General features: G+C 41.4%; 1 protein-coding gene across 3 annotated transcripts in view; it reads right to left on the bottom strand.

Annotated features, from left to right (window-relative positions):
• Positions 1 to 4: 4 nt before the first annotated feature.
• Positions 5 to 27,089, bottom strand: part of LOC115137173 (protein furry homolog) — a 205,759-nt gene continuing 178,674 nt past the window's right edge. For all 3 annotated transcript variants that reach the window (XM_029673300.2, XM_065024673.1, XM_065024674.1), the window contains exons 58-63: positions 23,987 to 24,136; positions 23,598 to 23,696; positions 23,208 to 23,291; positions 20,121 to 20,231; positions 12,381 to 12,592; positions 5 to 4,508 (exon numbers count right to left, since the gene is read on the bottom strand). In XM_029673300.2, coding sequence (XP_029529160.2) covers positions 4,250 to 4,508; positions 12,381 to 12,592; positions 20,121 to 20,231; positions 23,208 to 23,291; positions 23,598 to 23,696; positions 23,987 to 24,136 — 915 coding nt within the window. In that variant the 3' untranslated portion in view covers positions 5 to 4,249. The remainder of the gene's footprint in view (positions 4,509 to 12,380; positions 12,593 to 20,120; positions 20,232 to 23,207; positions 23,292 to 23,597; positions 23,697 to 23,986; positions 24,137 to 27,089) is intronic.

Here is a 27,089-nt window from a genome sequence, read left to right as displayed (position 1 = left end):
CAGAACACAAGTACAGTATACATCACAAAAGCAGTAGTATTTACAGGTGAAACAGTCCCTACAGAAGCTTTACAAATATTCAGTTACATGCATAGTCCAACATTAAATTTAAAACATGAAAATACAATCTTACAAGCACGAGCAAAGCTCCACTTGCACTATGTACAGTACAAATGCAACGGAGTTAAAATAGTTTCTCATATTCATAAATATTTCTATTACACTTTATAGTACATAAAATGTGCATGCTTGGCAGTTTTAACAGACAAAATAAATGTTCTTATTCTCTTTCTATAAAAACTAGTCAGTTCAAAGCATATTCATTTCATGTAAATATAATTCTCATTTAAGCAAAATAGCTATAGCATAGAAAGGTAACATTTGTAAATATTTTAAGTAATAGCTAGCCCAAAGCGGTATCTAGGTCCTCGAGACAGTAGATCTGCAGCATATCAGAGTAGTTGAGCGTGTATCTACACTGCCTTGCGGAAAGTATTCAGACACCTAGACTTTTTCCACATTTGTGTTACGTTACAGCATTATACTAAATGTATGAAATAAAAAAAATCCTCAGCAATCTACAGACAATATCCCATAATGACAAAGTGAAAACAGGTTTTTAGAAATGTTTGCAAATGTATTAAAAATAAAATATATTAAAAACCTTACATAAGTATTCAGACCCTTTGCTATTAGGCTCAAAATTGAGTTCAGGTGCATCCTGTTTTCATTGATCATGAGCTGCAAAATCTGGACCCCTACAAATCAGCCGGTCTGGACAATCTGGACCCTCTCTTTCTAAAATTATCTGCCGAAATTGTTGTAACCCCTATTACTAGCCTGTTCAACCTCTCTTTCGTATCGTCTGAGATTCCCAAAGATTGGAAAGCTGCCGCGGTCATCCCCCTCTTCAAAGGGGGAGACCCAAACTGCTACAGATATATATATATATATATATATATATATCCTACCCTGCATCTCTAAGGTCTTCGAAAGCTAAGTTAACAAACAGATTACTGACCATTTTGAATCACATCGTACCTTCTCCGCTATGCAATCTGGTTTCCGAGCTGGTCATGGGTGCACCTCAGCCACGCTCAAGGTCCTTAACGATATCATAACCGCCATCGATAAGAGACATTACTGTGCAGCTGTATTCATCGACCTGGCCAAGGCTTTCGACTCTGTCAATCACCACATTCTTATTGGCAGACTCCGCCTTGGTTTCTCAAATGATTGCCTCGCCTGGTTCACCAACTACTTTTCTGATAAAGCTCAGTGTGTCAAATCGGAGGGCCTGTTGTCCTGACCTCTGGCAGTCTCTATGGGGGTGCCACAGGGTTCAATTCTCGAGCCGACTCTCTTCTCTGTAGACATCAATGATGTCGCTCTTGCTGCTGGTGATTCGCTGATAGCCTCCAACACTCTACTCAGCAAACTGGATGTAGTCTATCACAGTGCCATCCGTTTTGTCACCAAAGCCCCATATACTACCCATCACTGCGACCTGTACGCTCGCCCTCGCTTCATACTCGTTGCCAAACCCACTGGCTACAGGTTATCTACAAGCCTCTGCTAGGTAAAGCCCCACCCTATCTCAGCTCGCTGGTCACCATAGCAGCACCCACTCATACCTGCTGGAGTGCGTGCTATGAGTCACTCGTCACCCCCAAAGCCAATTCCTCCTTTCCTTCCAGTTCTCTGCTGCCACTGACTGGAACAAACTGCAAAAATCACTGAAGCTGGAGATTCCCATCTCCCTCACTGGCTTTAAGAACCAGCTGTCAGAGCAGCTCACAGATCACTGCACCTGTTCATAGCCCATCTGTATACAGCCCATCCATCTACCTCACCCCCATACTGTATTTATTTATTTTGCTCCTTTTGCACCACAGTATCTTTACTTGCACATCCATCTTTTGCACATCTACCATTCCAGTGTTTAATTGCCATATTGTAATTACTTCGTCACCATGGCCTATTTATTGCCTTAACTCCCTTATTTGACCTAATTTGCACTCACTGTATATAGACTTTTTTTCTTTTTTTTCTACTGTATTATTGACTGTATGTTTTGTTCATTCCATGTGTAACTCTGTGTTGTTGTATGTGTCGAACTGCTATGCTTTATCTTGGCCAGGTCGCAGTTGCAAATGAGAACTTGTTCTCAACTAGCTTACCTGGTTAAATAAAGGTGAAATAAAAAAATAAATCATCCTTGAGATGTTTCTACAACTTGATTGGAGTCCACCTGTGGTAAATTCAATTGATTGGACATGATTTGGAAAGTCACACACCTGTCTATATAAGGTCCCACAGTGGACATTGCATGTCAGAGCAAAAACCAAGCCATGAGGTCAAAGGAATTGTCCATAGAGCTCTGAGACAGGATTGTTTTGAGGCACAGGTCTGGGGAAGGTTACCAAACTGGCCAAACTGAATAATCGGGGAGGAGGGCCTTGATCAGGGAGGTGACCAAGAACCTGATGGTCACTCTGACAGAGCTTGAGAGTTCCTCTGCGGAGATGGGAGAACCTTCCAGAAGGACAACCATCTCTGCAACACTCCACCAATCAGGCCTTTATGGTAGAGTGGCCAGACGGAAGCCACTCCTCAGTAAAAGGCACAGGACAGCCAGCTTGGAGTTTGCACCTAAAGACGTCTGATGAAACCAAGATTGAAATCTTTGGCCTGAATGCCAAGCAACACGTCTGGAGGAAACCTGGCACCTTCCCTACGATGAAGCATGGTGATGACAGCATCATGCGGTGGGGATGTTTTTCATCCGCAGGGACTGGGAGATTAGTCAGGATCGAGGGAAAGATGAACGGAGCAAAGACAGAGAGACCCTTGATGAAAACCTGCTCCAGAGCGCTTAGGACCTCAGACTGGGGAGTAGGTTCACCTTCCAACAGGACAACGACCCTAAGCACACAGCCAAGACAAAGCAAGAGTGGCTTCGGGACACGTCTCTGAATGTCCTATAGTGGCCCAGCCAGAGCCTGGACTTGAACCCGATCAAACATCTCTGGAGAGACCTGAAAATAGCTGTGCAGCAACACTCCCCATCCATCCTGACAGAGTTTGAGAGGATCTGCAGGGAAGAATGGGAGAAACTCCCAAAATACAGGTGTGCCAAGCTTGTAGCATCATACCCAAGAAGACCCAAGGTTTTAATTGCTGCCAAAGGTGCTTCAACAAAGTACTGAGTAAAGGGTCTGAATACTTATGTAAATGTGAAATTTCAGGGTTTAAAAAAAAAGTAATTAGCATTTCTAAAAGCCTGTTTTTGCTTTGACATTATGGGGTATTGTGTGTAGATTGATGAGGGAAAAAAAATCAATGCAATACATTTTAGAAGGCTGTAACAACAAAATGTGGAAAAAGGGGTCTAAATACAATCCGATAGATATATGTATATACCGTATGTCTGTGCTTTGCAGTGTTAATGGATTGTATAGTCTGGTTACAGTCAGTTTCACATAAACACACAGGCTCTCTATTTAAAAATATTCAGCATAATTTTGCCTGCAATCCATAATATTCAAGTAGTGAAAAGCACTAAAATAAAATAAAAAACACATTTTTTCATGATACAGTAGTCTTCACAGAAGTCTTTCACTTCTGTAAAGCATTGCACATTTTCCCTTAAAAATGTAAAATAACAGATACTCAGCAGAAGAAAAAGTTAATTGTAACTTTGGTATGTCTTCTGTTAGACGTGAAAGCCATTGAACTCAGTAGCAAGTGGCCGCTGTGTGATGTTATCCAGAAATATTAGTGCAATAAAAGCTCATGTTTGTTTCTAAGAGCAAAGTTGTGCTTCGTCACTTTCACTCCCACAGTATTGCTGCACATATGGCGAGCTGAATAGTGGTACATCCTTAGGGCCCCCTGCTCTGAGAAGGGACACAAGGAGAGAGCTTGCTGTGACCACGGTAACCATAGCAGCATACCCAGGGTAGGATTAGGTTGGAGGGCTGGAGCAGCGCACAGGACAGGGGCTGAGGATGGAGGCTGTAGCTGAGATCATGATGGGGGTATAGGGCTGAGGCAGGTCAGTGACCTGCGGCTAGGGCTAGGCCGTATTTCGGGGCTGAGGCAGTGCAGTGAGCTGGGGCAAAGGCTGGGGCTAATGTATAGGGCTGGTGTTGGGGCTAGAGCAGGGCAGTGAACTGGTGCTAAGGCTGGGGGCTCAGTTTGGGCTGGGACTGGGGCCTGGAGTCAGGCACAGCATTCCTCCTGAGTGTCAGAGACTGGAGCCAGACACACCGGAGTCTGGGAGAAAGGTGGTAAAGGCTCGGTAGCCCTGGGCCCGGCGTATCATGTCCCTGATCTCCCCGTTGAGCTCCATCAGCTTGACGCAGATCTCCGAGAGGTCCTGCTTGGAGCCCACCAGTGCAAAGGTGCCCATCTGGCCCAGCGTCTGGTATCTGAAGTAGATGTTCAGCAACGTCTGTGTCTCGTCCTCAGAGCTGCTGCCGAAAATGTCACTGGGCCACACCCTCCTTCAGACAAAATAAGCAGTTACCATCATGAACCTGAATTATATGTATCTCAACTATGTAACACTTTCTAATACTTTTCTTAAAAGCTTAATAAATTACTTCTAAACTAAACTAACAAGTAAGTATTATTTATAAGCATGATAAGAATTACCATTCCTAATTATGTAACCGCTCTTTCAGATTGTAATGGAAACCCAGCTAAATTCTGGAAAACTGTACAATTCCTGAAGGGTTCTACTTCCTCTCTGCCACAACAAATTAATTCAGACACTGGCCTCATTAAGGAAAACAATACTATCATTGATGCATTTAATCGCCATTTTATTTCAGCGGGTCACCATTTTATCTCTTTAAAATAACTTCGAAGCATATTCACTATGATATTGTGATGGATGCTGATAAGGAAAACTTGCTGAATCAGATAAATGATAGTCAAAGATTTTTTAGGCCATTTACAAATGTTTGCTTTACTAGCAAACGACAACAAGAAATCCACAGGCACCGACCAATTGGATCCTGGTCTGCTTAAGTGTGCAGCGCCCATCATTGTTGGTGAAATAGCACACGTTTTATTTAACAGTGCTACCAGCAAATATTCCTAAAGTATGGAAATCAGCTCTTGTGCTTCCAATCCACAAGGGCAAGGATAGTAATGATCTTAATACTTATCGCCCCATTTCAAGGCTTTCTTGTCTAGCTAAGATTCTTGAATCCTTAGAAAATGTACAACTTTTGCAAATGTATTTTTAATGTTAACCAATTATGGTTTATGCCTGGGCATAGCACTATTACAGCAACCACTTTAGTTATTAATGATCTTGTCAATGCTTTAGTCACTAAAATGAAATGTGCTGCTTTGTTTGTGGACCTGTAAAATAAGATCTCACGTCTGTTCATGGTTTCATGATTACCTTAGTGTGATTACCTTAGCGACAGAACTCAGGCCATCGTGATTGATGGGGTTGAGTCTGAATTTCTTGAAACGCATAAGGGTGTACCCGTAGGTGTTGATTTTGAGACCTGTTCACTATTTATATAAAACACCATTGGTCAATCTGTTAAAAATGTTTAACATCATCTATATGCGGAGGATACTATTATGTATGCTATTGCCCAGACTGTTTATCTGGCTGTGTCAAAACTACAGTCAGATTTGATTTCTATGCGGGAATCCCTTGCCGATTTTTAAAACCTGTGTTAAATACAGGCAAAACGGAATACATGTTTTGAAACTCTAGTAAGAATGTTTCAGATGAATTACATGTTCAATCATTAGATGGTCTCCAATTGAACGTGTTTCCGCATATAAATATTTAGGCGTTTAGATTGACGTGGATTTGACGTTTAAAACATAAATGAGCTGGTTAAAAGGATCAGACCCTTTTTTCAGTTTTTGCCTAAAATGACATATCCAAATCTAACTGCCTGTCGCTCAGGACATGAAGCAAGGATATGCATATTCTTGATACCATTTGAAAGGAAACACTTTGAAGTTTGTGGAAATGTGAAATGAATGTAGGAGAATATAACATATTCGATCTGGTAAAAGATGATACAAAGAAAAAACATGCGTTTTTTCTGTGTTGTACCATCTTTGAAATGCAAGAGAAAAGGCCATAATGTATTATTCCAGCCCAGGCACAATTTAGATTTTGGCCAAAAGATGGCAGCAGTTTATGTGCAAAGTTTTTGACTGATCCAATAAAACCTTGCATTTCTGTTCAACATTTTGTATCAAGACTGCCAAAATCTACCTAATTGGTTTATTATATTATTATTTATAACTTTTCAAGTTCATAACTGTGCACTCACCTCAAACAATATGGTATTCTTCACTGTAATATCTACTGTAAATTGGACAGTGCAGTTAGATTAACAAGAATCTAAGCTTTCTGCCAATATCAGATATGTCTCTGTGTCCTGGGAAATGTTCTTGTTATTTACAACCTCATGCTAATCGCATTAGCCTACGTTAGCTCAACCGCCCCGTGGGGGACCCACCGATCGTGTAGAGGTTTTAAGAAGCTAAGATTTAAATTGGGCTTTTTCTACAGAAACAGAGTGTGCCTTTTTCTAAGCAGTACGAAGCAGCTTATTCAGTCAACCTCCTTTACCTGTTGTTGGTTATGGTGATATTATTTATCAAAGTGCAGCTGCTACTACTCTACTACTCTCCTTTGGATGCCATTTACCATAGTGCCCTTCGTCTTGTTACAGGTGACAGTTCTGATACTCATCACTCTATCAAAAGGTTGGACTTCGCTAAGGACCTGTAGATTACTCCTTTTTTGTTTACAAGGCTCTACTTCATAAACTTCTGTCTTATCCAACTTTGCTGTTGAAGTATAGACACCCGAGCTGCCTAACCCGTTCACAGGATCGGTTAACTCGTAAGGTTTCTAGGGTCTTCACCAAACTAGGTAAATCTGCTTTTAGTTTTAATATACCATATTGCTGGGGAAAAAACTAGAAACCATTTCATCATGATGTTCTTGTGCCGTTCAGGCAATTGAAGGATAGATTGGGGACTTAATTGTGGAGGATTGCAACTGTTTTTTCTGGGTGATTTGTGATGTATTATATGTGCTTACCATGACTGAGTTTTTCTATTTTAATGTGCACACATATATACAGTACCAGTCAAAAGTTTGGACACCTACTCATTCAAGGGTTTTTCTTTATTTGTAATATTTTCTACATTGTAGAATACTAGTGAAGACATCAAAACTATGAAATAACACATATGGAATCATGTAGTAACCAAAAAATGTTAAACAAATCAAAATATATTTTAGTAGCCACCCTATGCCTTGATGACAGCTTTACACACTCTTGGCATTCTCTCAACCAGCTTCATGTGGTACGCATTTCAATTAACAGGTGTGCCTTGTTGAAAGTTAACCTCTTCAGTCGACCCTCTACTTTTTTGAACATTCTGTTAAAAATCGCGCAACATTTCAGCGCCCTGCTACTCATGCCAGGAATATAGTATATGCATTTGCTTAGTCTGTGTGGATAGAAAACACTCAGACGTTTAAAAAACTGGTTAAATCACTGCTGTGGCTTTACCAGAACGGCATTTACATCGAAAAGCACAGGAAAAACTGATCACTGAAAATGGGGAAAATATATCCATGCGCTACTTGAACCCATTGATAAACGTGAACCACAATTAATTGACTGAGGTTGCAGTACCTACAGCTTCCACAGGGTGTCTAGAGTCTTGTCATTTCCCTTCGAGTTTTTTCTTGGTCAAACACATACAGGACACCGTATCTAATCCGGTCTAGGACCGGATATTTTCGTTGAGTTTCTAGCCGGACATTTTTCCAGACGGACAGCTAATGATCTTTACATCGCCTCCTGATGAATTTGATCGCTTATTAACGTTTACTAATACCTAAAGTTGCATTACAAACGTATTTGAAGTGTTTTGTGAAAGTTTATCGTCGACTTTTGAATTTTAAAAAATGACGTTACGTTTTGAAACGATGTTTTTTAGTTTATCACACAGTCTACATATAACGATATCTAGGCTTTATATGGACCGATTTAATCGAAATAAAGACCCAAATAGTGTTTATGGGACATCTAGGAGTGCCAACAAAGAAGATGGTGAAAGGTAATGAATGTTTTCTATTTTATTGTGCGGTTTGTGTAACGCCGAAATGCTAATTATTTTGTTTACGTCCCCTGTGGGTCTTTTGGGGTGTTGCATGCTATCAGATAATAGCTTCTCATGCTTTCGCCGAAAAGCATTTTAAAAATCTGACTTGTTGCCTGGATTCACAACGAGTGTAGCTTTAATTCGATACCCTGCATGTGTATTTTAATGAACTTTTGAGTTTTAACTAATACTATTAGCATTTAGCGTAGCGCATTTGCATTTCCAGAGCTCTAGTTGGGACGCAAGCGTCCCGGGTAGAAGCAACAGGTTAACTTCTTGGATAAAGGGGGCGCTATTTTAATTTTTGGATGAAAAACGTTCCCGTTTTAAACAAGATATTTTGTCACGAAAAGATGCTCGACTATGCATATAATTGACAGCTTTGGAAAGAAAACACTCTGACGTTTCCAAAACGGCAAAGATATTGTCTGTGAGTGCCACAGAACTGACGTTACAGAAAAAACCCAGATAAAATACAATCAGGAAGTGCAGCATTTTTTGAAACCGCCTCATGGCAATGACTCCTTATATGGCTGTGGAGGAGCTAGGAGTCAGCTTACCTTTTCCACGTTTTCCCCAAGGTGTCTGCAGCATTGTGACGTATTTGTAGGCATATCATTGGAAGGTTGACCATAAGACACTACATCTACCAGGTGGTCGCTTGGTGTCCTCCGTCGCAATTATTGTGTAATCTCCAGCTGCAGTATTTTTCTGTTTGCCACGGATGAGAAACCGACTGCCAGGAATGATTTTTCATCGAATAGAATTGTGAAAAACACCTTGAGGATTGATTCTAAACAACGTTTGCCATGTTTCTGTCGATATTATGGAGCTAATTTGGAAAAAAGTTTGGCGTTGTGTTGACTGCATTTTCGTTTTTTTTTTCTTAGCCAAACGTGATGAACAAAACGGAGCTATTTCTCTTAGCAAATGTTCATTTTTTCCAAAAAGATTATTTGTGTATCTAACTGAGAGTCTCATCATTGAAAACATCTGAAGTTCTTCAAAGGTAACTTATTTTATTTGAATGCTTTTCTCGTTTTTTGTGAAAATGTTGCCTGCTGAATGCTAGGCTTAATGCTATGCTAGGCTATCAATACTCTTACACAAATGCTTGTGTAGCTTTGGTTAAAGCATATTTTGAAAATCTGAGATGACAGTGTTGTTAACAAAAGGCTAAGCTTGTGTTTCAATATATTTATTTAATTTCATTTGCGATTTACATGAATAGGAAACGTTGCGTTATGGTAATGAGCTTGAGGCTATGATTACGCTCCCGGATACGGGATTGCTCGACGCTAGAGGTTAATTTGCTGAATTTTTTCCTTCTTAATTTGAGCCAATGTGTTGTAACAAGGTAGGGTTGATATACACAATATGGTCTTTTACCAAATAGGGCTAAGTACATTGGCTCAAGTCCATTGATAACATTGGCAAGAACAGCTCAAATATGCAAAGAGAAACAACAGTCCCTCATTACTTTAAGACATGAAGGTCAGTCAATTCGGAACATTTCAAGAACTTTTAAAGTTTCCTCAAGTGCAGTCGCAAAAATCATCAAGCTCTATGATGAAACTGGCTCTCATGAGGACCGCCACAGGAAAGGAAGACCCAGAGGTAACTGCTGCAGAGGATAAGTTCATTAGAGTTACCAGCCTCAGAGTTCAAGTAACAGACACATCTCAACATCAACTGTTCAGAGGAGACTGCGTAAATCGGACCGTCATGGTCAAATTTCTGCAAAGAAACCACTATTATAGGGCACCAATAAGAAGAAGAAGAGACTTGCTTGGGCCAAGAAACATGAGCAATGGACATTAGACCAGTGGAATTGTGTAAGGGCAATTTGACCAAGAAGGAGAGTGATAAGTGCTGCATCAGATGACTTGCCCTCCACAATCACCCGAACTCAACCCAATTGAGATGGACCACAGAGTGAAGGAAATGCAGCTAACAACTGCTCAGCATATGTGACAACTCCTTCAAGACTGTTGGAAAAGCATTCCAGGTGAAGCTGGTTGAGAGAATGCCAAGAGTGTGCAAAGCCATCAAGGCAAAGGGTGGCTACTTTGAAGAATCTAAAATATATTTTGATTTGTTTAACACTTTTTTTGGTTACTACATTATTCCATATGTGTTATTTCATAGTTTTGATGTATTCACTGTTATTCTACAATTCAGAAAATAGTACAAATGAAGAAAAACCCTGGAATGAGTAGGTGTGTCCAAACTTTTGACTGTATGTATGTATGTATGTATGTATGTATGTATGTATGTATGTATGTATGTATGTATGTACGTACGTACGTATGTATACACACACACACATAGTTGAAGTCGGAAGTTTACATACACCTCAGCCAAATACATTTAATCTCAGTTTTTCACAATTACTGACATTTAATCCAAGTAAACATGTCCCTGTGTTAGGTCAGTTAGGATCAACACTTTATTATAAGAATGTTTAATGTCAGAATAATAGTAGAGAGAATTATTTATTTCAGCTTTTATTTCTTTCATCACATTCCCAGTGGGTCAGAAGTTTACATACACTCAATTAGTATTTGGTAGCATTGCCTTTAAATGGTTTAACTTGGGTCAAACATTTTGGGTAGCCTTCCACAAGCTTCCCACAATAAGTTGGGTGAATTTTGTCCCATTCCTCCTGACAGAGCTGGTGTAACTGAGTCATAGGCCTCCTTGCTCGCACACGCCTTTTCAGTTCTGCCCACAAATGTTCTATAGGATTGAGGTCAGGGCTTTGTTATGGCCACTCCAATACCTTGACTTTGTTGTCCTTAAGCCATTTTCCACAACTTTGGAAGTATGCTTGGGGTCATTGTCCATTTGGAAGACCCATTTGCGACCAGGCTTTAACTTCCTGACTGATGTCTTGAGATGTTGCTTCAATGTTCCCACAATTTTCCTTCCTCATAAAGCCATCTATTTTGTGAAGTGCACCAGTCCCTCCTGCAGCAAAACACCCCCACAACATGATGCTACCCCCATGCTTCACGGTTGGGATGGTGTTCTTCAGCTTGCAAGCCTCCCCGTTTTTTCCTCTAAACATAACCATGGTTATTATGGCCAAACAGTTCTATTTTTGCTTCATCAGACCAGAGGACATTTCTCCAAAAAGTGCTATCTTTGTCCCCATGTGCAGTTGCAAACCGTAGTCCGGCGATTTTATGGTGGTTTTGGAGCAGTGGCTTCTTCCCTGCTGAGCGGCCTTTCAGGTTATGTCGATATAAGACCTGTTTTACTGTGGATATAGATACTTTTGTACCCATTTCCTCAAGCATCTTCACAAGGTCCTTTGCTGTTGTTCTGGGATTGATATGCATTTTTTGCACCAAAGTACGTTCATCTCTAGGAGACAGTACGCCTCTCCTTCCTGAGGGGTATGGCGGCTGCGTGGTCCCATGGTGTTTATACGTTTGGAAATTGATCCCAAGGATGAGCCAGACTTGTGGAGGTCTACAATTCTTTTTCTGAGGTCTTGGCTGATTTCTTTTGATTTTCCCATGATGTCAAACAAAGAGGCACCGAGTTTGAAGGTAGTCCTTGAAATACAGCCACAGGTACACCTCCAATTGACTCAAATGATCAGAAGCTTCTAAAGCCATGACATCATTTTCTGGAATTTTCCAAGTTGTTTAAAGGCACAGTCAACTTAGTATATGTAAACTTCTGACCCACTGGAATTGTGATACAGTGAATTATAAGTGAAATAATCTGTCTGTAAACAACTGTTGGAAAAATTACTTGTATCATGCACAAAGTAGATGTCCTAACAGACTTGCCAAAACTATAGTTTGTGGTTGAAAAACTAGTTTTAATGACTCTAACCTAAGTGTTTGTAAACTTCCAACTTCAACACACACACATATACATATATATATAAAAATGTATTTTCAAACTGTATTATACCGTGTGCATTTGGAAAATAGACCTACGTCTAAATATGTCATCCCTGAGAAAATAAGGGTAAAATAAAATAAAAAGCATTTAGAACATTTGTAATAATTTATGTATTTCCAAATCAACATTTAAGCATTATTATGGCTTTTTTCATTTACAATCATTTACAATATTAAGATTTATTTAGTACCAACAAGGTTCCCGCCCGAATAATCAGTTCAATGATCCAAAACATCGGGAACACAACACACAAATAAAATGCAATACACATTTTCTCTTTTTACCTGCACTCGCGGATGTAGCGGATGGCTGTGGTGAACTCGTGGTTCTTCAGAGCTTCCAGGATGGCTTGTACAGCCGCCTCAGAGGAGAGGAAGGTGGGCTCAGAGGAGGAGGATGTCTCCTGGGCAGCCTGGAGGTCACTGGAGGTCACGGAGGCTGCTGCAGCCCGCAGACTGCCCTTCAGTTCATTCAGCTCTTTGGACATATTCATCAGCTGAGGGAGAGGAAGTGAGGTGGAGGTGAGTCGGACTCACGCTCTCGGGAGGACGTAGCCCCGCCCGTGACTTAAAATCACGGTCACCCTCGGCTCAAGAGGTAACTTCCTCTTGGCCTAATGGTTAAGACATGGTTTCCAGAGCAGGAGATCGAGGTTCAGATTCCACCATTCAGTCTTAAAAATGTATCACTTGGTTAAGCATGGTGCTTGAAACATTAGGGTCAGGGGTTCAATTCCCGATGGGGCCATGTATGCACACACTACTCTAAGTTGCTTTAGGTAAAAATGTCTGCTGACTGGCATATAAATATTATAATAATAAATGTAGTATTAATACATGCTATTTACACATCAATAAACCCATTAGGGATAGAGAATCAATCTATTGCCTTAAAGGAAAAATCCACCCAAAACCACTCATTCATTTAATTTATAGTGTTAAAAATGAATATGTGAGAACAATCATTTTCGTTAACATTATAATAAAGTTGGTAGCAACATGGAATATCGTTGTGGAAATCTGTTGCAGCTCAAGTCGACTACAAAATCCACAATGCAATGCTCTCTCTATGGGCTGGCTGGCGAGCAAACGTAGCTTCACACAGTGGTCGAAAAAAGTACTCCTTGAGTAAAAGTAAAGATACCTTAATAGAAAATTACTAGTAAAAGTCACCCAGTAAAATACTACTTGACTAAAAGTCGACAAGTATTTGGTTTTAAATATACTTATGAAAAGTAAATGCAATTGCTAAAATATACTTAAGTATCAAAAGTAAAATCATTTCAAATTCATAATTCATTCCAAATTCAAGGTCACCCCCTCTCCTAGGGAGGGTGACATGTTTGATGCCAACATAACGCAGAGACGAAAGCGAGTGGTTTGCCACAGGCACGCTCATCGACGAGATGCCGCACCCGACGGGGTAAGAAGAAACGACAATCAGAGGCAGAGGGGACCGTTCACACAGTGTGTGTCTTTAATTTATCAAGCAAGATATTGAGCCCTGCCCATGTCTCCTTGCTTAATAAAGGGTTATCTTTTGTGCCTACAACCCAGTGCAACGATTTTGATGTTAAGGTAGACATGTTTAAGTTTTTTAGAAACATCCGTTTAAGGGAATACTTTAGCTCCCCTATTCCTGACATTTCTATTGAACCAGTAGGTTACTCTCCTGCACATACTCCGACTCCTTTTAGAAGCAAGAGTTATTTTATACCTCCAGCCAATCGCAATCCCTCTATCGAGACATATTGCAGACTTGTTGAAAAAGATGTTGGACATCTCTTTAAGAACAAACAGGAGTCCAAATCTTTTCATAATTTACCTAAGGAAAAAGAAGCTTTGCTTGATTTACAATCCAATACGTCAATCCTTACCCGCCCTGCTGATAAGGACGGGTCGGTTGTACAATCCGATACGTCAGTCCTTAACCGCCCTGCTGTTAAGGGTGGGTCGGTTGTACTAATGGATAGGACAGTTTATGTAAATGAGAGTCATAGACAACTACTTGACAACACCTTTTACAAGATACTCAGAGGTAACCCCATTTCCATTTCAGAATACCATCTTCACTGTCCTAGATGGTTATTTAAGTTCTGGTCAAAGAACATTACTTTTGGCTTATTCAACACCCTAAAATTGCCACTTTCTATACTTTGCCCGAAATGACACAAGAATGTTATAAAACCTCCAGGGTGCCCTATTGTAGCGGGCATTGATGCAGTAACAGCCCCTATTGTAGCGGGCATTGATGCAGTAACAGCCCCTACTGTAGCGGGCATTGATGCAGTAACAGCCCCTATTGTAGCGGGCATTGATGCAGTAACAGCCCCTATTGTAGCGGGCATTGATGCAGTAACAGCCCCTATTGTAGCGGGCATTGATGCAGTAACAGCCCCTATTGTAGCGGGCATTGATGCAGTAACAGCCCCTATTGTAGCGGGCATTGATGCAGTAACAGCCCCTATTGTAGCGGGCATTGATGCAGTAACAGCCCCTATTGTAGCGGGCATTGATGCAGTAACGGCCCCTATTGTAGCGGGCATTGATGCAGTAACGGCCCCTATTGTAGCGGGCATTGATGCAGTAACAGCCCCTATTGTAGCGGGCATTGATGCAGTAACAGCCCGGGCTGATTGTAGCGGGCATTGATGCAGTAACAGCCCCTATTGTAGCGGGCATTGATGCAGTAACGGCCCCTATTGTAGCGGGCATTGATGCAGTAACGGGCATTGATGGCCCCTATTTGCAGTAAGCCCCGGGCATTGATGCAGTAACGGCCCCTATTGTAGCGGGCATTGATGCAGTAACAGCCCCTATTGTAGCGGGCATTGATGCAGTAACAGCCCCTATTGTAGTGGGCATTGATGCAGTAACAGCCCCTATTGTAGCGGGCACTGATGCAGTAACAGCCCCTATTGTAGCGGGCATTGATGCAGTAACAGCCCTATTGTAGCGGGCATTGATGCAGTAACAGCCCCGGGCATTGATGCAGTAACAGCCCCTATTGTAGCGGGCATTGATGCAGTAACAGCCCCTATTGTAGCGGGCATTGATGCAGTAACAGCCCCTATTGTAGCGGGCATTGATGCAGTAACAGCCCCTACTGTAGCGGGCACTGATGCAGTAACGGCCCCTATTGTAGCGGGCATTGATGCAGTTACAGCCCCTATTGTAGAGGGCATTGATGCAGTAACAGCCCCTATTGTAGCGGGCATTGATGCAGTAACAGCCCCTATTGTAGCGGGCATTGATGCAGTAACAGCCCCTATTGTAGCGGGCATTGATGCAGTAACAGCCCCTAGCGGGCATTGATGTAGCGGGCATATGATGCAGTAACAGCCCCTACTGTAGCGGGCACTGATGCAGTAACGGCCCCTATTGTAGCGGGCATTGATGCAGTTACAGCCCCTATTGTAGAGGGCATTGATGCAGTAACGGCCCCTATTGTAGCGGGCATTGATGCAGTAACAGCCCCTATTGTAGAGGGCATTGATGCAGTAATGGCCCCTCTATCTACTTTTGTTGACTTTTTTTATTAGACCACTCGCAGAACAGCTCCCCTCCTTTGTAAAGGACACCAGCAGTATGATCTCTATTATTGAATCTCTATTATTGAATCTCTTGATCCTCTCGCTGAGAAAACCTTGTTAGTTCATTTTGATGTTGAGTCATTATACACAAATATTCCACACGAGGGCGGTAATTGAAGCTATGGAACATTTTCTTCTGCAACGTGACCCTGATGAAATACCTTCCAGTGCATGCATTATAACATTGGCTGAAATAGTACTCACACACAACTACTTCATGTTTCTAAATGTTTTCTTTATTCGGACGAAGGGTACTGCTATGGGATCATTTAACATTACATTTACATTACATTTAAGTCATTTAGCAGACGCTCTTATCCAGAGCGACTTACAAATTGGTGCATTCACCTTATGACATCCAGTGGAGCAGCCACTTTACAATAGTGCATCTAAATCTTTTAAGGGGGGGGGTGAGAAGGATTACTTTATCCTATCCTAGGTATTCCTTAAAGAGGTGGGGTTTCAGGTGTCTCCGGAAGGTGGTGATTGACTCCGCTGTCCTGGCGTCGTGAGGGAGTTTGTTCCACCATTGGGGGGCCAGAGCAGCGAACAGTTTTGACTGGGCTGAGCGGGAACTGTACTTCCTCAGTGGTAGGGAGGCGAGCAGGCCAGAGGTGGATGAACGCAGTGCCCTTGTTTGGGTGTAGGGCCTGATCAGAGCCTGGAGGTACTGAGGTGCCGTTCCCCTCACAGCTCCGTAGGCAAGCACCATGGTCTTGTAGCGGGATCATGGGATCCCCCATGGCTCCTAACTATGCTAATTTGTATGTGGGTTACATGGAGAAACAGTCTATTTTCAATCCTCTCAAATGTTTTCTTGCCTAACATCATTATTTGGAAAAGGTATATTGATTATATTTTTGTTCTATGGAGGGGTGATGAAAAACAGCTCCAGGCGTTTTATGCTTTTCTTAACATTTACATTTACATTACATTTAAATCATTTAGCAAAATAATCCTAACATTTCCACACCCTAATTGTAGGCTAACCAATACCCAAATTGAGATTCAGTGAAAAGAAGGGGAAAAAATCTGATTGATCGATCAAGACGAGTCCCTATGGCTGTCTCACACAACTCACATGCGGGTAGGCTATTGCTTCAAATCCAATTATAACAATTGGACGACTTTGGGTGTTTCAGTAAGCAACAATTTGTTGAATTCGATTGCATTAGCATACTTTCTCCAATATTTCTGTCATTCAGTGATATTTATTCCCATAGTAACTCATATGTATCCATTCAGATGTGGTTAGAAAACAGTGCATGTGGTGGGCTATGCAAAGAGATGAAGTGACATGCCTCGCAAACATACATTAATACATTTAAAGTCCCTAAACTCGGCAAGAGTCTATCTGCTGATAGCTTATATAGGGTGGATGGCTTCTTCTGTATTCCAATTGATTGGAAAGGCTTCTAAACCATTTACACCTGGTCCACAGCGTTGTTGCGTACATACAGGACCCTTTCACGCCATTCTCCGCCTGACTCTCTACCAATAACACCAGATTATTATTTCTATTGTTGTTATCTATTCAGTAACATCCCACCAGTAAATGCAACAAATAAAACTTACACTATTGTTTAAAATTGAATCACTCTTCTTCATCATCCTCATCATTCAGTTCATTCAAATTAAATTGTAACATTTTGTCACTCCCGTTCAACAACTTGAATTTGCTTTTGCTCCAGAGGGATAACTTGAAATAACATGATATAGGTTAATTAAATATTCGAAAGTAAAAAAGTGACTATTTATTAGCGTAGGTCAAAAGTTTCAGAACACCTACTCTCATTCAAGGGTTTTTCTTTATGTTTACTATTTTCTACACTGAAGGGGGTTGATGCATTTTTTGTTAGGGCAAATCTGAACTGTGATATTGAGTTATAAATGTCAAACTTTAGCGTATTTAAGCATGGAATACATTGCAAGGTTGCCCCTTTTCTGTCCATTAGGCTACACTTTACAATAGGACTCAACTCTGACTGACCGCAGCATCTATCGGTAGTTTAAACTGTGCACAAATTGGAGGATTTTTCACACCTAGCCGAGCTATTAAGACTATTCTTTTGTAAATTAATGGTCTCCCTCCTATCGCAAAAGAGTCCTGCAACAGGCAAAAGCACAACCAAAAAACCTTGAGTTAATACAATTCCGCAATTACACTTGACATGTTAACTGACGATAAAAAAAGGATACTTGTGCCTTACAGACAATTACATAAATGAAGAGTGGATATTATCAACCACGGAACGGGACAGTAAAGCTCAAAACCGGCTATTGTGAAAGAATTGTTGATTTCCTCGATGGCTTCAAGATGTCTACTGTTCAACTGGTAATTATGTGATTCCAAAGGATAAAGCATCACCTTCAGATGGATGTGTGGTTTTAGAGAGAAGCCAGCTCAGAGGCTGCTCCAAGATGCTGCCGGCAGAGAAGAGGTGTTCGGAGTGGACTTCTAGTCCGACTCAGGAGGCGTACACACCATTCACCGCTTCTGAGTATATTACTCTCTAATGTTCAGTCTCTGGACAATAAAGTAGACGAGCTCAGGGCGAGGATATCCTTCCAGAGAGACACCAGGGACTGTAACATACTCTGATTCACAGAATCATGGCTCTCTCCGGATACACTGTCCCCGTCCATACAGCCAGCTGGGTTCTCAGTACATCGCACAGACAGGAATAAAGAACTCTCCGGGAAGAAGAAAGGCGGAGGTGTATGTTTCATGATTAACTACTCATGACGTGATTGTGATAACATACAGGAACTCAAGTCCTTTTGTTCAACACCATAGTACCCTCCAAGCTCATCATTAAGCTCGAGGCCCTGGGTTTGAACCCCGCCCCGTGCAACTGGGTCCTGAACTTCCTGACGGGCCGCCCCCAGTTGGTGAAGGTAGGAAACACTTCCACTTTGCTGATCCTCAACACTTGCGCCCCACAAGGATGCGTGCTCAAATTTGGCCTGGCACCTAAAACCATCAAACTTTTACACATGCACAATTGAGAGCATCCTGCCGGGCTGTATCACCACCTGATACTGCAACTGCAGGGCTCTCCAGAGGGTGGTGCGGTCTGCCCAGCACATCACCAAGGGCACACTGCCTTCCCTCCAGGACACCTACAGCACCCGATGTCACAGGAAGGCCAAAAAGATCATCAAGGACAACAACCACCCGAGCCACGGCCTGTTCACCCTGCTACCATCCAGAAGGCGAGGTCAGTACAGGTGCATCAAAGCTAGGACCAAGAAACTGAAAACAGCTTCTTTCTCAAGGCCATCAGACTGTTAAATAGCCATCACCAGCACCTTAGAGGCTGCTGCCCTATATACATAGACATGAAATCACTGGCCACTTTAATACTGTTGACACATTTTGTATTACTCATCTCATATGTATATACTGTATTCTATCCTATTCTACTATATCTTAGTCTATGCCGCTCTGACATTGCTCGTCCAAATATTTATATATTCTTAATTCCATTCCTTTACATTGTGTGTATTGTTAGATATTACTGCACTGTTGGAGCTAGAAACATAAGCATTTCACTAAACACATGTATGTGATAGTGTGGTGCAATGACAGAATGATGCCATCTGCTACAATCTGCCATCATCTACCTCAAACGGTCGCGACATAAGCTCTGAAATGTTAATTGAAGATGTGTAGGTGTAGACCTTACAGCGAAATGCTTACTTAGAGGCTCTAACCAATAGTGCAAAAAAGGTAATAGGTGAACAATAGGTACGTAAAATTAGGTTACTTACATTGTCTGCCAACTTCCCTGGGATAACGTACTTTGCTGAATGATTATGACAACTCAGTGACACAATAGTAGGGATTAACTGATCTGTGCTTGGGTTATTGATAAGTCATTGTCTCAACGTGGCCTTATAATGCTGTGAAAGGATCCAGGAACCGAAATGATTCAGATGGATCCCTTTCGAAAGAAGACATCCTCCTGAGTTATGACATTGGCCAGTAGTGAAATCGGCGACGTTTTTGCTATCTAAAAGTCATATTCCCATTAACTTCCAGTGAAGTGAGAGTGACTTTATCAAAGTGCTACGTCATACCAACCGGATCTCTGCCTGCTTTAACGCCAATAACTCTGATACACGTGAAAATATTAAATGGCCTAGGGAATCGATAGAACACTCATGATGCACAAAACCAATATAAAACGTTAAAAAATGGGTGGACCTTTCCTTTAAGTGCTTAAACACAATGTAAATGTCTCAAAGTATTTGGTTAATAAAGCAGATTACTGTCTGTATCACCATAGACAATGAATGCATCCCATATGGCACCCTATTCTCTATGTAGTTCACTACTTTTGACCAGGGTCCATGGCACTCTGGTCAAAAAAGTAGTGCAATATATTAGGGAATATGTTGCCATTTTGGGCACTTCCAACAGCCTTACCTCTGGGACAGAGCTGATAAAATGGACCTGCCCAATCAGCTTACAGTAGGACTGAAAGAGCAGCAGCAGCTGAAAGTGGAGCTTGTAGAGTCGTTGACACAGCTCCAGTTGCTGCACAAACACACAAACAAAATGGCGTGTTCAAGTTGTATTACTCTGTTGTGTTGAAATACTCTATGCTCATTTAATTCCAATTTATTTGACACTTTAACCTAGCCTATTGGTTTCTCAATTGAAAGAAGAGAAGGTACAGCATGTTACTTTAGTAATGTTGGCTTTAGTAGTGTTATTGACATCACCAAGAAGCATTAGGTTTGGCCATGGTACAATATTGTAGGCCTATTTATTTTGCAAAGACCTGTTATCACCAACTCAGCATCTTGGATGCCAGGCAATATCCTTTGGTAACACCGCCAATGTGTCATATGGGGCGGCAGTTAGCCTAGTGGTGAGAGCGTTGGGCCAGTAACCGAAAGGTTGCTAGATCGAATCCCCAAGCTGACAAGGTAAAAATGTGTCGTTCTGCCCCTGAACAAGGCAGTTAAACCCACTGTTCCTAGGCTGTCATTGTAAATAAGAATTTGTTCTTAACTGACTTGTAAAATAAAAAATATATTGTAATGCAGCTCACTTTATTCTTCTCGTTTTAATTGTAATCTAAATTGTTATTCACGTTGTGAGAACATTTTTGTGGGCTACCCTGAATAAAGAAAAGTTCATACAAAAATCACAATGGGTCAACATGAATAAGTAGCATGAATATATAAGGGAGAACATTTTTATTTTATCCTTTTAAACTACTTCAGAATTTTAACAGTGAGCAATAGACACTGCCCAGCTTAATTTAGACAGGGCACTATCAGAAAATAGGAATAAGTCATTTTGAACTTACTGCCAGAAATTCCATTTGCTACAAAGCAAGCGTGTTACAAGACAAGAGAGAGGTGAAAGGAAGACATCGAAAATCAATAGCAGGCATGCAACCATCGGCAGTCCGGGTTAGGTGAACAGTATAAGCCTTAGTCATAAAACGATATAATTTTATCGATACATGAACAGAGAGAGAGAGAGAGAGAAGGAGAGACGGAGAATCAGAGAGAGGGAGAGAATGCGAGTGCGAGTGAGGAGAGAGGACCAGCTGCAGTCTAGGGACTGAAAGCCAGGTGGTTGTGTGATATAAAAAAAGCCAAACAAGTAAGCAGTTTTGCCTTGTCACTTTCTTCAATGCACTAGGACTCTGCTGGGAGTCTCAAAGCCATTTTAAACTTGACTTAATATTTCACTCAATATTTACAAGGCTGACATTTATATATCTTTAATTTGGATGTTTTGGGATTATAAAAAAAAACAAATGCAAATGTATTAGCCAAGTTCCAGATCTGTGTGTGTTAGCCAACTCCTATAGTCATTGCCATGTCAAATACAGCACAAACAGATCTGGGACGAGGCTACTGATGTATCAGTGTATTAGCAGAACCTGCTTCCCTAGCCTGGTCCCAGAACTGTGTATACTCTTGCCATTGCTCATTGTCAAGCCAAACATGACAATGACTGACAAGAGTTGGCATGATAGCACTAACAGACTAGCACATAGCATACTGCTCCCCTGCCCAGCAGAGTCAAAATGGCCACATTACACATTGGGATGAGGGAGTCAATGTGATGTGTTGCAACTCAGGGGTTGCCCAGAAACAAGCTCAAATCTGGAGGTTCTGATGATATTCAAGGAGAAAATGTAAGTATTTCACTCACAGATTTGCCACAGAGTAATCGAAAGGCAGGAAATGTGAAAGGATCAGTTGAGATTTAATCTGAAGTACCCTCTCATGTCAGTAATGTGTGAGAACAGTATACAGAGAAATAGAACACACTGTATCTGAAATCTACTCGACAGAACATAATTCTAGTATCTATCATTCTCCAACATGACAATTTCCAGATATCAAAGTGATACAGCTTTATGTTGGGTTATACTGTCAGTTTAGCATACATAATAGGCAATACTACTGTGAACAAATTGGTTAGTTTAGCCACAGTCTCAATAAGTAAGCATTATTCATGTTCACTCATCTTTGCCATTGTCTACAAAACGTTTAGTATCTGATTAACCAATAACAAGAGGCCTCATTAACCAATAACAAAATATAAACGCAACATGCAACAATATCAAATATTTTATCAAGTTAGTTTATACAGTATAAGAAAATCAGTCAATTGAGATACATTCATTGGACCCTAATCTATGGATTTCACATGACTGGGAATAAAGATATGCATCTGTTGGTCACAGATATATATTTTTCTTTTTAAGGTAGGGATGTGGATCAGAAAACCAGTCCGTATCTGGTGTGATCACTATTTGCCTCATGCAGCGCGACATATCCTTCGCATAGAGTTGATCAGACTGCTGATTGTGGCCTGTGGAATGTTGTCCACTCCTCTTCAATGGCTGTGCGAAGTTGCTGGATATTGGCAGGAACAGGCTGTCGAACACGTCGATCTAGAGCATCCCAAACAGGCTCAATGGGTGACGTGTCTTGCGAATATGCAGGCAATGGAAGAACTGGGAGATTTTCAGCTTCCAGGAATTGTTTACAGATTCTTGCGACATGGGTCGTGCATTATCATACTGAAACAGGTGATGGAGGCGGATGAATGGCACGGCAATGGGCCTCCGGATCTCATCACGGTATCTCAGTGCATCCAAACTGTGGCATTTATATTTTTGTTCAGTGTACTATGACAACATTTTGTGACGTTTTTGTTAGTTTTGGTCTTTGGATGTTTGAGGCAAGCTGAAGTTGGTAGCTGACGTCTATGCCCCTTCATCGGTAATTGGTCAACAGTAAGGATTAAATTAAGTGTTTGTTTACATTCAACGAGAGAAGACTCGTTTTCATGCAAATTATTTCACTTGAGAAATACTGCACCAAACATCTTAAGATCTCCTTGGCAAAAACGTTAATTCAGACTATTTTGAGAAGTGGTTACAGCGTCTCAAGATGGACAAATAGTACTATCGCCCCTTTTTTCAAGCTTAGTTCTTTTAAGGGAGTATGCGAGCACACCCGTGGACAGAGGTCCTACCTTTTCCTCGTATTCCCCCGGCTGGTTGGTAATCATGACACCCCCACTGCCTATGGGGAAGGTGGCCTTGCAGCTGGTTAACCACTGTGGGACAGGAAAGGGGAGTTATTGTGACATCATATTCTGAAATGATGAGTTGATGAAACATTGGTACTTCAATCAATCAAAGGTATAAAGCCCTCAACGTCAACAGTTGTCACAAAAGTAACTCAGGGATGCGGTAATTCAGCTGAGACAAAGAGGAAGTGGTAAGTAAAAACTTGTTAGCAGGAAGAAACCTCGAGAGTAACCAGACACCGAGTCCATCCTCTTCAGGCTGTACCAAGGTGACTTTGGTAACCGGGTGTATTTAAAACATGTAGTAACAGCAACTCATGTATCAGGGCTTACAGCTATGGCTGCTTCTTTCCTGCTGTTGTAAGTGTCCAGATATTCTTGGAGTTCCAGTACACTAAATTTAATCTTCTCCAGGAGCCCATAGGAGATGATCTGGGGAATGAAAACCATTTTGTTTTATACTTGGGGTGACCAAAAGAGTGGTCTAATAACACATTGTTATTGTTTGATAAGATTGTACATGAGAACATCGTACATCAGCAAAAAATATACACAATACATACAGTACATACATAATATAAAACATGTTGGCATCGCATTACACTACTAATTATAAAACTGAAGTATAGAAGTGAATTAATTGCTGATCTACCAAAATACCATAAGTTACAACCATTACACAGGAATAGAATATAATTAGTAAATGCTGATCTATTACTCACGGTGTCAGCGTCTATGAACAGCGTAGGACACTCGGAGCATGATGTCAGCATCTGGGACGACCTGAGGAACTTGGAACCTATCCCTCGCAGGCCATCTCCTAGGTAACCCGCAGCATCACAGGTTAGGGAGCAGAACTTGCTCTGAATACTCTGAAAAGCAAAAAAACTAACATGTGGATCAGTTGGTAGAGCATGGCGCTTGCAACGCCAAAATCATAAAAATAAAAAATAAAATAAATAATCCAAGATAGACCAACCATTTCCAATGGGCGCAAATGAATCATAGTGGGCAGAACAACAAAGGTGGGAAGAGCCAAGCACGAGCTAGTGAGATCCCATTAGCATGTTCTAACATTTATTTGCAGATTTCTGTTAGGGAACGCCTACTCTGAAGTGCACGTGTGCAATAACTCAATTCACCCTTGCACTCCTAAAGAACGCAATTATTTAGAGACTTGGCTAAGGGTAAAGTCTACAAAACGCAGTCCACTGTTTGTTACAGATTTTCATTTGGGAAACAGAAATGGAGAGCAAATGTTTCATCGATGAGAACATTTGCAGAATATCAGCCAAAAATCGATCTCGCTCCATCTTCTCCCACTGCCGGCCACTGGGTTTGCTCTCATCACCATATTTGGTAGTGAGTGGAAACGCCAACCAGATGCTTCACATTTACATATCCGGTGAATTATCTGTCTCATTGTTCTATCTGTGCTAGAATTGTGGGTTTGAGTGCAGTTGGGGCCATCCATACAGCAAAATATAGGGGAGACCAAGGTTGGTTGTCACAGTGTTAATTAGTCCCAATCTAAATGGTGCTGTGTAGTAATTTTGAGGTCAAAATGTGTGAATCATCCACCTGGTCAATTCATGTCAGCATGACAAAAAATTTAGGTGAGGGGAATTTATGCATTGCCATAGGTGAAAGTAAAACAATTAAGTATTTTCTTTGTAATTGTTTGAATTATGGGAGTTTCGATGAACATTTGAAAATAGGAAAGGGAGAGCTATATTCAAACCTACTTCTGAGTTCCTAGGTCAAGCCATGCGATAACTAACATCTTAATTAGCATTCAGGGGGATGGTTGTCACATGGAATGTGGGGTTGGTTGTCACGATCAACTCCATTGTAAGATTTTCAGGGGTCGGTGGTGGCTAATTCCACAGTAACAGAGTGATGCTGACTCAGATTTCTTACTTAAAAATGTATGTCAAACAAAAAACAATCGTTACAAACGCACACTATTTTTTTTATAGCCTAGGTTTAATTATAGAATTACAGGCCTATAGAATCCCTATTCATTTCATATTTGTCTAGTAGCCTAGACCTAAAGGTTTGTCATCTCACTTTTAACTTTTAGCAATACCTTTTAACATAGGCGGCGCGATGTGGGTTTCATGTCGATGTTGGAGAAGCAAATTTTCACCATAACAAAATGCACATTTATGATGAATCATTCCATTCCATCATTCCATTATGTAAGACAGCCTACTATACGGATAATTATTTACTCTTCAGTGGGCCTCAACTTAATCACTAGCCTCACTCTTTTTTGTTGTTGTTGAATTTGACCCCTTTTTCTCCCCAATTTCGTGGTATCCAATTGGTTTAGTAGCTACTATCTTGTCTCATCGCTACAACTCCTGTATGGGCTCGGGAGAGACGAAGGTTAAAAGTCATGTGTCCTCCGATACACAACCCAACCAAGCCGCACTACTTCTTAACACAGCGCGCATCCAACCCGGAAGCCAGCCGCACCAATGTGTCTGAGGAAACGCCGTGCACCTGGCAACCAAACACCGTGCACCCGGCCCGCCACAGGAGTCGCTGGTGCGCGATGAGACAAGGATATCCCTACCGGCCAAGCCCTCCCTAACCCGGACGACGCTAGGCCAATTGTGCGTCGCCCCACGGACCTCCCGGTCGCGGCCGGTTACGACAGAGCCTGGGCGCAAACCCAGTCTCTGATGGCACAGCTGGCGCTGCAGTACAGCGCCCTTAACCACTGCGCCACCCGGGAGGCCTCTAGCCTCACTCTTAAGCATTCTAAATCAGGGTTCCTGGGGTACTATCATGATAGCTCGCACTTACACTTAATCCTTTCTCTACGCTTATATTTATTCACGCTCAACCCTGCTCCTCATTCTCTTTTCATCCCTCCCATTTTTACCTCCTCTGTTTCACTTCTCTCCTTTCTCAAGTAATATACAAGTGCTATATTGCCCCTCTACGCGACACTGGTCTTTTGTTCAGAACTGGAGCCATAACCACCGCAGCTTTTCTAAGCTTAACAGTTCAAACAGAGTAATCTTGATAGGGACTGTGGGCTGCATCCCAAATGTTATTTCCTACATAGTGCACTGACCAGGGCCCTCTATATAGGGAATAGGGTTCAATTTGGGACGTAGCCTATGATGGTCCAGTCATGTTAATCCCACTGTCCCTGCAGCAAGACATGGGTAAATCTAAAATGACATTGCATAGGAAAAGGGGAACATTGTACAGGGAATAATAGGCCACATCATCACTATTTCAATGATCAAATTAAAAAAAGAACAATGGCAACAGTAGCAGGAGGTTGGCCCGTTCCATTTGTTCTACCAGCAGACAAAACAAAGAACTTTCTAAACAGCATGCATATAGAGAAGGGCACTCAACTTGTACTGCACTGACTCATATCCCTGATGATTGGCTAAAATAAATGGATAATTAGATGATAGTTGGAGCTGTTATGTTTAGATTTCAGTGAAGCCTTTTATGTTATTGATCATAACTCACTTGATATGATTTTACATCACATGGTTGGAGAGTTAATAGACTAATAGAACTCAAGAGTATTCTTCAATGGGAGCTACACTAACATCAGATATGGGTCTTTCTAGAAATAAAAGGGGCTAATTTGTAACATCAGGGTCAAAATGGTTTGATATACATGTAATTATTATTACATGTGTAGTTACAGTAATAACAATCTAGATGGGCACAATGAGACCATAACTCCTAGCAACAAAACATCTACATGTCATTCAAAATGTCACTTGGCTACTAGGCATGACACTGCATGTTTCTTTGTCATGCCTAGAACCCAGGTCTGTTTGTGCT

This window comes from Oncorhynchus nerka, linkage group LG11 (assembly GCF_034236695.1).
Source record: "Oncorhynchus nerka isolate Pitt River linkage group LG11, Oner_Uvic_2.0, whole genome shotgun sequence".
NCBI classification, from domain to species: domain Eukaryota; kingdom Metazoa; phylum Chordata; class Actinopteri; order Salmoniformes; family Salmonidae; genus Oncorhynchus; species Oncorhynchus nerka.
This window is presented reverse-complemented; position numbering and strand designations above follow the sequence as displayed.